Source organism: Oncorhynchus mykiss, chromosome 17, assembly GCF_057628025.1.
Source record: "Oncorhynchus mykiss isolate SJ-2025 chromosome 17, ASM5762802v1, whole genome shotgun sequence".
In the NCBI taxonomy this organism is placed as follows: domain Eukaryota; kingdom Metazoa; phylum Chordata; class Actinopteri; order Salmoniformes; family Salmonidae; genus Oncorhynchus; species Oncorhynchus mykiss.
The window spans coordinates 35,694,131-35,707,593 of NC_143038.1; the positions used below are offsets into that span (position 1 = coordinate 35,694,131).

At 45.1% G+C, this 13,463-nt stretch overlaps 1 protein-coding gene across 1 annotated transcript in view; it reads left to right on the top strand.

Moving 5' to 3' along the window:
* Positions 1-13,463, top strand: part of LOC110494060 (contactin 2) — an 83,032-nt gene that overhangs the window by 49,990 nt on the left and 19,579 nt on the right. Inside the window, exon 2 of the mRNA XM_036950110.2 lies at positions 7,837-7,974. Within this exon, the coding sequence (XP_036806005.2) occupies positions 7,908-7,974 (67 nt within the window). The 5' untranslated portion in view covers positions 7,837-7,907. The remainder of the gene's footprint in view (positions 1-7,836; positions 7,975-13,463) is intronic.

Below are 13,463 nucleotides of genomic sequence, written 5' to 3' on the forward strand. Positions count from 1 at the left end.
TGCTTTCTCATCAAACACCTGCTAAAGAGATGGTTATCGCCAAGAAGACGGGACATTTCAGAGCAGAGTGTGTGTGCGTGTGTGTCACGCTCCAAGGCCAGAGCAGACAGGATATTAGTTGTCACCACAGAGGGTAGGGCAGGACTGTTGGGATCTTAGCTGATAAAAAATGACTTCAATAATTAAAGGTTTTGTCTTCTGGTGTCCCTGTCAGTCATCCCCTTCCCACCTCCTTTTCATCCTCTCCTCCTCCCTCTCTCCTTCCCCCTGCACAGAGCGGTGTCCCAAACAGCCCACCTGGGGTGGTAAGTGCCATTATGAGAGTGTCCTGTGTGTGTGTGTGGTCCTTGTGGGAGTGTGTGTCCTGTTGGCAGATGTCTGGGCTGAGCTAAAATCTCCATGGCCTCAGGCAGTCCTTCCCTCCTTTATGGAGCATGACAACTTTAGAGGGAGGGATGCAGGGATGGAGGGATGGAGGGAGGAGAAGGTAGACAAGGAGAGTACTGAACGATGGTGGGATAGATGGAGAAAGAGGTGTTGTGGTGTCTGTCTGTGGGATGTGGTTTGGGAGGCAGCATTATGACACATATGAATATGAATGTCAATTGCCAAAAGTACCATCAACCACACTAAAATCAAATTTTATAGGTCTCGTGCACATGGTTAGCAAAATGGTAGCGTGGTAGCGAAATGCTTGTGCTTCTAGTTCCGACTATGCAGTAATACCTAACAGTAATTAACAAATTCACAACAACTATCTTATACACACAAATGTAAAGGGATAAATAATAATATGTAATGTACATATAAATATATGGATGAGCGATGGCGTGCGGCATAGGCAAGATGGTGTAGAATACAGTATGTACATATGAGATGAGTAATGTAGGATATTTAAACATTATTAAAGTGCCATTATTTAAAGTGACTAGTAATACATTTTCAGTCCCTTTATTGAAGTGGCCAGAGATTTGAGTCTATGTGTTGGCAGCAGCCTCTCTATGTTAGGGATGGCTGTTTAACAGTCTGATGGCCTTGAGATGGGAGCTGTTTTTCAGCCTCTCGGTCCCAGCTTTGATCCACCTGTACTGACCTCGCCTTCTGGATGATAGCGGGGTGAACATGCAGTGGATGAGGTGGTTGTTGCCCTTGATGATCTTTTTGGCCTTCCTGTGACATCGGGTGGTGTAGGTGTCCTGGAGGGCAGGTAGTTTGCCCCCGGTGATGTGTTGTGCAGACCGCACTACCCTCTGGAGAGCCTTGCGGTTGAGGGCGGTGCAATTGCCGAACCAGGCGGTGATACAGCCCGACAGGATGCTCTCGATTGTGCATCTGTAAAAGTTGATTGGTTTTAGATGACAAGACAAATTTCTTCAGCCTCCTGATGGTTGAAGAGGCGCTGTTGCACCTTTGGAGGGTACTATGGTGTTATTAAATGCTGAGCTGTAGTCAATGAACAGCATTCTTACATAGGTATTCCTCATTTCCAGATGGGATAGGGGCAGTTTGCAGTGTGATGGTGATTGCATCGTCAGTGGACCTATTGGGGCGGTAAGCAAATTGGAGTGGGTCTAGGGTATCAGGTAGGGTGGAGGTGATATGATCCTTGACTAGACTCTCAAAGCACTTCATGATGACAGAAGTGAGTGCAATGGGGCAATAGGGATTTAGTTCAGTTACCTTAGCTTTCTTGGGAACAGGAACAATGGTGGCCACCTTGAAGCATGTGGGGACAACATACTAGGATAGGGATTGATTGAATATGTCCGTAAACACACCGGCCAGCTTGTCTGTGCATGCTCTGAGGACACGGCTAGGGATGCCATCTGGACCGGCAGCCTTGCGAGGGTTGACACGTTTAAATGTTTTACTCACGTTGGTCGCGGAGGAGAGCCAACAGGCTTTGGTAGTGGGCTGTGTCAGTGGCACTGTATTGTCCTCAAAGTAAGCAAAGCAGTTGTTAAATTTGTCTGGGAGCAAGACATCAATGTCCGCGATGGGGCTGGTTTGCTTTTGGTAATCCGTGATTGACTCTAGACCCTGACACATACGTCTCATGTTTGAGCTGTTGAATTGCGGCTCTACATTGTCTCCATACTGACGCTTTGCTTGTTTGAGTGCCTTGCGGAGGGAATAGCTGCACTGTTTGTATTCGGTCATGTTTCTGGTCGCCTTGCCATGATTAAAGCGGTGGGTCGCTCTTTCAGTTTTGTGCAAATGCTGCCATCAATCCACGGTTTCTGTTTAGGGAAAGTTTTAATAGTCACAGAGGGTACGACATCTCCGATGCACTTGCTTATAAACTCGCTCACCAAGTCAGCGTATACAGTTGAAGTTGTAAGTTTACATACACCTTAGCCAAATACATTTAAACTCAGTTTTTCACAATTTTTGACATTTAATCCTAGAAACAATTCCCTGTTTTAGGTCAGTTAGGATCACCACTTTATTTTTCAAATCTGAAATGTCAGAATAATAGTAGAGAATGATTCATTTCTGCTTTTATTTCTTTCATCACATTCCCAGTGGGTCAGAAGTTTACATACACTCAATTACTACATGGTAGCATTGCCTTTAAATTGTTTAACTTGGGTCAAACGTTTTGGGTAGCCTTCCACAAGCTTCCCATGATAAGTTGGGTGAATTTTTGCCCATTCCTCCTGACAGAGCTGGTGTAACTGAGTTAGGTTTGTAGGCCTCCTTGCTCATACACACTTTTCAGTTCTGCCCACAATGTTCTATAGGATTGAGGTCAGGGCTTTGTTATGGCCACTCCAATACCTTGTCTTTGTTGTCCTTAAGCCATTTTGCCACAACTTTGGAAGTATGCTTGGGGTCATTGTCCATTTGGATGACCCATTTGCGACCAAGCTTTAACTTCCTGACTGATGTCTTGAGATTTTGCTTCAATATATCCACATAATTTTCCCACCTCATGATGCCATCTATTTTGCGAAGTGCACCTGTCCCTCCTGCAGCAAAGCACCCCCACAACATGATGCTGCCACCCTCGTGCTTCACGGTTGGGAAGGTGTCCTTCAGCTTGCAAGCCTCCCCCTTTTTCCTCCAAACATAACAATCGTCATTATGGCCGAACAGTTCTATTTTTGTTTCATCAGACCAGAGGACATTTCTCCAAAAAGTACGATCTTTGTCCCCATGTGCAGTTGCAAACCGTAGTCTGGCTTTTTTATGGCGGTTTTGAAAGTGGTTTCTTCCTTGCTGAGAGGCCTTTCAGGTTATGTCAATATAGGACTCGTTTACTGTGGATATAGATACTTTTGTACCTGTTTCCTCCAGCCTCTTCACAAGATCCTTTGCTGTTGTTCTGGGATTGATTTGCACTTTTTGCTCCAAAGTACGTTCATCCCTTCATCTCCTTCCTGAGCGGTATGATGGCTGCGTGGCCCCAGGGTGTTTATACATGCATACTATTGTTTTTGCAGATGAACGTGGTACATTGAGGCGTTTGGAAATTGCTCCCAAGGATGAACCAGACTTGTGGAGGTCAACCATTTTTTTTCTGAAGTCTTGGCTGATTTCTTTTGATTTTACCATTATGTCAAGCAAAGAGGCACTGAGTTTGAAGGTAGGCCTTGAAATACATCCACAGGTACACCTACATTTGACTAAATTGATGTCAAGTAGCCTATCAGAAGCTTTTAAACCCATGACATAATTTTCTGGAATTTTCCAAGCTGTACAGCAATTGTTAGAAAAATGGAGTCATGGTCAGACTTGCCGAAGGCAGGGCGGGAGTTGGCTTTGTATGCATCGCGGAAGTTCGAGTAGCAATGACCCAGAATGCTACCAGCTCGTGTTGCACATTCGATATGCTGATAGAATTTTGGAAGTATTGTTCTTAGGTTATTTTTGTTAAAATCCCCAGCTACAATAAATGCATCCTTGGGATGTATTGTTTCCATAGAGTCCAGTGAAGTTCTTTCAGGGCCGACAAGGGATCTGATTGGGGGTGGGGGTGTGTACACGTCTGTGATTATAATCAAAGAGAATTCTCTTGGAAGATAATGCAGTGGGCATTTGATTGTAAGGAATTTTTGGTCAGGTGATCAAAAGGACTTGAGTTTCTGTATGTTGTTGTAAATACACCATGAGTCATTAATCATAAGGCATACACCCCCGCCTTTCTTCTTACCAGAGAGATGTTTGTTTCGGTCGGCGCGATGCTTGAAGAAACCGGGTGGCTGTACCGGCTCTGACAACATGTCCAGAGTGAGCCATGTTTCCGTGAAACAGAGAATGTTACAATCTCTGATGTCTCTCTGGAAGGCAACTCGTGCCCTAATTCCGTCCACCTTGTTATCTAGAGATTGGACATTGGCAAGTAATATGCTCGGAAGCGGTGGATCCTGTGCTCGCCTTCTGAGTCTGACCAGTAGGCCGCTCCGTCTGCCTCTCCTGCGGCGACCGAGTTGTTTTGGGTCGGCCTCTGGGTTAAGATTCCATGTCCAGGGTGGAGGTCCGAGCAAAGGATACGCTTCAGGAAAGACATATTCCTCTTCGTAATGTTGGTAAGTTGACGTCGCTTTAATATCCAATAGTTCTTCACCGGCTGTATGTAATAACACATGAGATTTTCTGGGCTAATGTAAGAAATAATACATAAAATAACAAAGAGCTGCATAGATTTCTAAGAACCTGAAACGAGGAGACCATCTCTGCTAGCGCCATTGCTCAGTCTGTGTTGACTCAGTGTATATGGATGGAGGAGAGGAACACATAGGATAATACTGTGAAAAGGAGGGGAGAGAAGAGAGGGAGTAAGCTTCAGAGATTTCTCCAGCAATCAGACCAACACTCCACTCCACACAAGTGAAGTCGGTGTTAACTCAAGCACTCAACTACAGCATACCCCCCCCCCCTCCCCCTCACACACACACTAGCCTTGCACACCGCAAAGATGGAATACAGCACCAGCCGTCCTATACAGTACCAGCCGCCCTTTACTGTGATCTGGACCCAGTCATCCATATTATGTGAAGAATGTGCAGATAATGGTGGATAACTGAGGGGCCTCTGGGAAAAAAACCCACACTGACAGAGGAGGATCCTTAAAAGGCTTAGCTCGGTCTCCAGTCTTCCATACTGTGTGGAGAGCGTGTGTGTGGCGTTTTGTTGTTAGCGAAGGGGCTGCTAAGAGCGCTGCAGTATAGCCGGCTGAACTCAAACTGAGGAAACAAGCATCTGAGTGAGAGAGTGGTACACATTGAGTCTGCATTCAGCCATCAGAGACACTCAGACAAATTATTTTATTTTGCTACAGCGAAAACAGTGTCTTATAAGCCCATGTAGGCTGTGCATCCTTACATGACACTAATAATAAAATCAATCGCACATGGTTCTAATTTCAGGACCTGTGTGTGTGTGTGTGTGTGTGTGTGTGTGTGTGTGTGTGTGTGTGTGTGTGTGTGTGTGTGTGTGTGTGTGTGTGTGTGTGTGTGTGTGTGTGTGTGTGTGTGTGTGTGTACCCTCTCTTTCCTGCTCACTCTAAACTGTAGAATCACCAATCTGGGCCCTCTCCTCTCCAGAGACACAATCAGTTTTTAACCACTCCTCATAAACAACCCATCTGTGGTCCTTGGTTAAGTTACTTGGACCAGCCGGCCCCCAGAAACAGCCCAAAATAACACAGCCGAGATCAAAACAGACAACAATGATCTAAGGTCAGTTTTGTGATTTCCCCCTTGTGGTCATAGGATTTGGAGAGGGTAAAGCAGGTCCTAGATCAGTGCTCACGGGAGGAACGCTTCCTGTCTAGACTGGAACAGTGCTGGTTCCATTACTGTTATCTGTCAGAATGTGTCAGAGTTCTGAGTTCCAATTACAGGAGCAGAGAGATGAGGAGGCGAGGAAGAGCGGGGAAGAGAGGAAGAGGTGTGCACTGATGGGTGACTCACCCTGAGGATCGTCAATGGGACACAATATTCCCCAGCGCTACACACAGAAATGGAAGGGTCTGCAATAACTGCACATATTGGACAGATTTTACCCTGATACGACAATTCATATGGACCGATTTACAGGAAACTCTCATTCCCTGAGGGTTGAGACGTGTTTTGTTCAGTTGTGGTTCTGTTGATTGCTAAATGCACAACACCTGGTTGTTGGTAGTCGGTTTGGCTGGCAATGAGATGCCGTATGGAAATCATCAGGCGCAACAAATTGACGGCGTTGATCTTTAAAGTGACGCACCTGCATCTGCAGGAGTCATGAAGGAGTCATGCTCCATTGCAAAGCAACCAGATACTTTTCCTGGTTGTCACTACTACCTAATTGTCTTGTCATGTCATCCTTTCAGTGTATCCAAGCCCTATTAAAGCATGTCATATGAATGGTTCTATCTACTTTGAGCTGACTGTTGAACCAGACCCAGTTGTTTGGCTGTGGTGCGATGAAGACGTGAGAGCAATGTGATATGCTCTCATCTCCTCCTTCCACAGTCATTAAGCTGTGAGCTGATTTGATGAGATATATCTCTCTGTCTTTGCCTGGCTCGCTTTTTGTCTGTTTTTCTCTCCTCTCTCTGCTCTTTTTTATTGCTATCTCTCTCTTTCGCTCTTCCCTATCCCCCCTCTCATATCTCTATCTCACCCCCCCCCCCCCCCCTCTCTCTCTCTGTGTTTAATAACAGTAGTATCCAGTGAAGTGTCAGAAGGTGACAGTTTGGGGAGAGTGGGAGAGCACAGAGGGAGAGCACAGAGGGAGAACACAGACTGACAGAGTAGATTATGTTAGCCGGGTCTGTCCAGGGAATTCTGCCATGGAGTAACTTGTTCCTGGTCTGTAAATTAGCCCACTAGGCTGTGAGCTGTCTGGAGAAGTTCCGACAGATGTACTAGATCTAATTCTACCTTCTGTGCCAGCTTCCGAGTTAAAGAGCCAGAACATTCCTGGCTTATTTATGTTTCTCTCTAAAGACCTTGGATCTATTGGATTTGAAGAGAATAAAACACTTAACGAATGAAAACCCTCTCGTTGCTTTCCACAATCGTGTTAGGCTATTGTGTTTTTAAGTTATTTTTTTGTCATGCAATGCTGATTTTCAGATTAGGTGGGTGGCTTGCCAGCATTTCCAGCTGAGAGAGAGAAAACGAGACAGGAAAGGAGAGGAGGGTAAGAGAAAGAGGGAGGGAGAATAAGAAGGTCAGAGAAGACATTGTCAAGGAGTTGTTCTGTTTGCACCTTGTGAAAGAGTTATAAATTGAACGTAAGAGCACTACGATTTATTTAAGAGCAATACATTTTATGTAATCTCAACAAAAATCCATCTTAAATCACTGCGAATGCTCTTACCTCGCCCATTCTTCCCCCAAGCTGCTGTTTCACATTGCCAGAGAGAGATAATTGCAATGCTGTGTACCAAGAATGACCCGTACTATCTGTTTGTCTATCTACCTTAGGCTATAGTGTTTATTCTGTAATGTAACCTGAAGTAGAGCGCGGGAAGACAGTCTCCTGGGTGTGTGAAAGGCAGCGGGAGATATAGCTATTGAAGAGAGAAGGCCACTGGAGCATACTTAGCAGGGGTGCTTGTCCAAATGGCACCCTACTGCTTATATAGAGCACTACTTTTGACCGAGGCCCATAAGGCTCTGGTCAAAAGTAATGCACTATGTATGGAATAGTGTGCCATTTGGACAAACCCCCGCTGTAGTGTGACACATTGCTTCCGTCCACAGACATTAGAGACCCTGTACTGTGAGGATGTTTAGAAAAAGAGAGTGTGGCTGCTTATAGATCATGTGTTAGCAATAGAGAGCTAGCCTTGTAGTAATAAATAAATAATACATCTGTCATTCTTTTTGTTCTCCACAGGCACTGATAAGCCTTTTCTCCTTCCTCCTGGTGTGGTTCTGATCCGGTTCAGTTCTGATCTGAGCGCGAGAATGGTGCGTTGGAGCGTGAGAATGATTCTGTTGAGCCTCAGCTCATTAGCTCTGAGCTACGCTGTCGGTGAGTTCTCTCTCTCTCTCTTTTTGTTATATATTCTGTTTACTCCTCCCTCCTCTCCACTCATCTCCTCCTGTCTTCTCTATTTCCCTCTCCTCCCTTTTCTCTTTTATTCTCCTTACCCTATGTTCCAATGTCAGTTCCGTTCCTCCTCACATCACCACTTACTGTCAGATCTCCTCTCACGTCCACTCCATTAGTTGAATCTTTCAATACTACCAAGGAATGTGGCTACTGTCAGTCCTGGATGGTGAATTGGATAAAATGACATTTCCATAAGAGTGCTGTTCACTTCCTGAATTGACTAGTAAATTAGGATGGACTTCAGCTCCGGGCTACTTCCCCATCAATATGAACACATCCACTATCGCAGTCGTTGTTATTAAAATCTCCCTCTCCCACCCACATGCAACCTCTTTCAGTTATTGTGCTCCCCTAGCCCCCACAGCCTCTCACTCCAGACACAGACACGTACACACACACATGACCATGCATCTTATCAGACTGATGGTTTGGTGTGCGATGGGTGGGTTTGGGGGTTGAGTGTGTGTCTGGAGAACCAAAAGTAAGGGTTCTGCGCCTCTGGGGGGCTTCAGGCCAGATTAAAATTTCATGTTGTTATTTTAGACCAGCGGGCACAAGGGATTCGATTTTTTTTTGTTTATTTATTTACTTGACGACAGAGTTGAAATAATTCAGCGATCTCATGAATGATAGATGAAGATGATGTAGCGTTCCTTTGTTGAAATGAACAAGATTTTCCACTGTTGCCAAATGTGCAGTTACTCATAGTCAATCCCTGTGGACAGCACACAGTCCGTGAAATTGTAATTATTAGCCCCATCAATGCTCTGTTGGACTGTTGATGAAGTGAATCACACATGCACACACGAACACACACACACACACACACACACACACACACACACACACACACACACACACACACACACACACACACACACACACAATCTGCATAAACAAAACTTAGTATAGTATTAATCAATACTCAACATGAAGGAGGAGTCACACATACATAAACTCAGTAAAAAAATAAATAAACGTCCTTTAAGGACCCTGCCTTTAAAGATAATTCGTAAAAATCCAAATTTCTTCACAGATCTTCGTTGTAATGGGTGTTTCCCATGCTTGTTCAATGAACCATAAACAATTAATGAACATGCACCCGTGGAACGGTCGTTAAGACACTAACAGCTTACAGACGGTAGGCTATTAAAGTCACAGTTATAAAAACTTAGGACACTAAAGAGGCCTTTCTCTACTGACTCTGGAAAAACACCAAAAGAAAGATGCCCAGGGTCCCTGCTCATCTACGTGAACGTGCCTTAGGCATGCTGCAAGGAGGCATGAGGACTGCAGATGTGGCCAGGCAATAAATTGCAATGTCCGTACTGTGAGACGCCTAAGACAGCGCTACAGGGAGACCAGATAGACAGCTGATCGTCCTCGCAGTGGCAGACCACGTGCAACAACACCTACACGGGATCGGTACAACGGAACATCACACCTGCGGGACAGATACAGGATGGCCACAACAACTGCCCGAGTTGCACCAGGAACGCACAATCCCTCCATCAGTGCTCAGACTGTGCGCAATAGGCTGAGAGAGGCTGGACTGAGGGCTTGTAGGCCTGTTGTAAGGCAGGTCCTCACCAGACATCACCGGCAACAACGTCGCCTGTGGGCACAAACCCACCGTCGCTGGACCAGACAGGACTGGCAAAAAGTGCTCTTCACCAACGAGCCTCGGTTTTGTCTCACCAGGGGTGATGGTCAGATTCGCTTTTATCGTCGAAGGAATGAGCGTTACACCAAGGCCTGTATTCTGGAGAGGGTCCGTCATGGTCTGGGGCGTTGTGTCACAGCATCATTGGTCTGAGCTTGTTGTCATTGCAGGCAATCTTAATGCTGTGCGTTACAGGGACGACATCCTCCTCCCTCATGTGGTACCCTTCCTGCAGCCTCATCCTGACATGACCCTCCAGCATGACAATGCCACCAGCCATACTGCTCGTTCTGTGCGTGATTTCCTGCAAGACAGGAATGTCAGTGTTCTGCCATGGCCAGCGAAGAGCCCGGATCTCAATCCCATTGAGCACGTCTGGGACCTGTTTGATTGGAGGGTGAGGGCTAGGGCCATTCCCCCCAGAAATGTTAGAGAACTTGCAGGTGCCTTGGTGGAAGAGTGTGGTAACACCTCACAGCAAGAACTTGCAAATCTGGTGCAGTCCATGAGGAGGAGATGCACTGCAGTACTTAATGCAGCTGGTGGCCACACCAGATACTTACTGACCTTTACTTTGTTCAGGGACACATTATTCCATGTCTGTTAGTCACATGTCTGTGGAACTTGTTCAGTTTATGTCTCAGTTGTTGAATCTTGTTATGTTCATACAAATACATACAAATGTTAAGTTTGCTCAAAATAAATGCAGTTGACAGAGAGAGGACGTTTTTCTTTTTTTGCTGAGTATACATACATACTCTGGCAAAAGATGCAAGGCCACAGAAACCCAGAAACAGACACACACGCCCATACATCCCAATGGACACACTTTGACACGCAGTATGTGTTAACTTTCTATAACACACACAGACAATCATATACAAGGCCACACTCATAAACACATACCATCAGGCCTTTATGGTAGAGTGGCAAGACGGAAACCACTCCTCAGTAAAAGTCAGATTACAGCCAGCTTGGAGTTTGGCAAAAGGCACTTAAAGGACTCTCTGACCATGAGAAACAAGATTCTCTGGTCTGATGAAACCAATATTGAACTCTTTGGCCTGAATGCCAAGTGTCACATCTGAAGGAAACCTGGCATCATCCATATGGTGAAGCATTGTGGTGGCAGCATCATGCTGTGGAGATGTTTTTCAGCGGCAGGGACTGGGAGTCTAGTCAAGATTGAGGGGAAAGATGAACGGAGCAAAGTACAGATAGGTCTTTGACGAAAACCTGCTCAGGACCACAGACTGGGGTGAAGGTTCACCATCCAACAGGACAATGACCGTAAGCACACAGCCAAGACAACTCAGGAATGGCTTTGTGACAAGTCTCTGAATATCCTTGAGTGGCCCAGCCAGAGCCTGGACTTGAACCCGATCGAACATCTCTGGAGAGGCCTTAAAATCGTTGTGCAGCGACTCTCCCCATCCAAGCTGACAGAGCTGCGGAGAAGAATAGGTGTGCCAAGCTCGTAGCGTCATACTCAAAAGTACTTGATGCTGTAATCGCTTCCAAAGGTGCTTCAAGAAAGTATTTAGTAAAGGGTCTGAATGCTTATGCATATGTGATTATTTCAGTGTTCATTTTAATATATTTACAAACATTTCTAAAAACCTTTTTTTGCTTTGTCATTATGGGATATTGTGTGTAGATTGAGGGAAATAATACAATTTAATGCATTTTCGAATAAGGCTGTAACATAACAAAATGTGGAAAAGGTCAAGGGGTCTGAATACTTTCCGATGAACTGTATGTTATCTTGAACATCAGTGTCTTTTTAAATAATATGCACGGGTGTGATAGTTGTATGATTTAATCACATTCGAAAAATGGCCATTAAAATGGCTTATTTAGCTAGCTGACAAAATCATAGCCTGTATCATGCATGCAAGCTTACCTGTCATATTTCCAATGATGGAGCAGCGGATGAGGCAACTTGTGAGAGGATCTACACCGTAGAATAATGATTCTTTCAGGTGAAATGTTGGGATATTGGGGTCCTGAGAATGTAGGAAAACCAGTACACATACTACCCCACACACAGACACACCCAAGGACACAACAAGAACATTGAATGTATCTGACGATAAAGAACTGTTGGTCTGTTTGGTTGGGAAGTTCATAGTTAGCCTACCTCAGGTTATTCCGTTTTGTTGCTGTGAAAGAATGGGCCTATTCGTTCAATCAAATCAATCAATCAACTGTATTTTATAAAGCCAGCAGATGTCAAAGTGCTTAAAAACATAGCAGCCTAAAACTCCAAAGAGCAAGCAATGCAGATGTAGAAGCACAGTGGCTAGGAAAAACTCCCTAGATAAACAGTAACCTAAAAAAGAAACCTAGAGAGGAACCAGGCTCCGAGGGGTGGCCAGCCCTCTTCTGGCTGTGCCGGGTAGAGATTATATGAGTAATTGGCCATTAAAGGCCAGATCGTTCTTCAAACATTTGTAGATGACCAGCAGGGTCAAATAATAATCACAGCGGTTGTAAAGGGTGCAACAGGTCACCACCTAAGGAGTAAATGTCAGTTGGCTTTTCATAGCCGAGCATTCAGAGGTCGGGACAGCAGGTGCAGTAGAGAGAGAGAGAGAGTGAGAGTCAAAATTATTTGATATTTAGATATTGAGAGAAACTCATTGTCTTCTCTCATTGCCACACCTCAAAATGAACATGAACAGTGGTTTGTATGGCAGGTTTCTAACATGCAGCACTGTCAGCTGGTAGGTTAGGATGTTTCCAGGGTATGAAATGATTTGGAAATGTATCTTCTGTATGGTTGGGGGATTGCCGTCCCCCTCCACACACACACACACACACACACACACACACACACACACACACACACACACACACACACAGCATCCTAGCACCCCAGCATAGCAAACACCCAGAGAGAGGAGAGACTGATTAGAGAGTCCCCAAACAGCCTGTGTGTCTCTCACTGCCCCAGATTTAAAGGTCCAATGCAGCTATTTTTATCTCAATATCAAATAATTTCTGGGTAATAATTGAAGTACCTTACTGTGATTTTTTTTAACCATTTTAATTGAAAACAAACAAAAATACCAGAAAATGTGCTGTTTTTGGCAGAGGTTTGAAACTCTCTCTTTGTTATTGGTCTATTAACTTGTACTGCCTGGTGCTGTCACCAGGCAAGCCCACACTCCATCCCACCAAAACAGACTGAAATTTAAAGCAGTGTTTTTAAACAACTCTTTCACTATAAGGGCATTATCATAATTGTCAACATTTTACAGTGTTATTCCAACCTCATAGTTTTTGACTGCACTGGGACTTTGAGAGCTCCCCTTCTCTCTCACACACACACACACACACACACACACACACACACACACACACGCACACGCACACACGCACACACGCACGCGCGCACGCTCATGTGCACACGTACCATCTCTTCCTGTTATCTCTTATTTCCTCCCTCCCTTTTTCCCTCTCTCTCGCACACACTTTTTGTGCCACAAGGATTCAGCATTAGATTCCCATATGTTCATGAGGCGTCTCTAACCCAATTTGCGCTGTATAACACGGACAGATTCTCTGTGTACCTGGAGAATAGCTAGCTGTCTGTTCCAACCGGCTGTTTCTACTGAACCTTCTGTTTCTCTCATCTCCCTCTCTCTCCACCCCTCCACTCTTCTACTCTCCTCTGTTCATCCCCTTCTCCACCTTTACCCGTGCCTCTCCTCCCTCTAGCCACCCCAACACTCAATCTCTT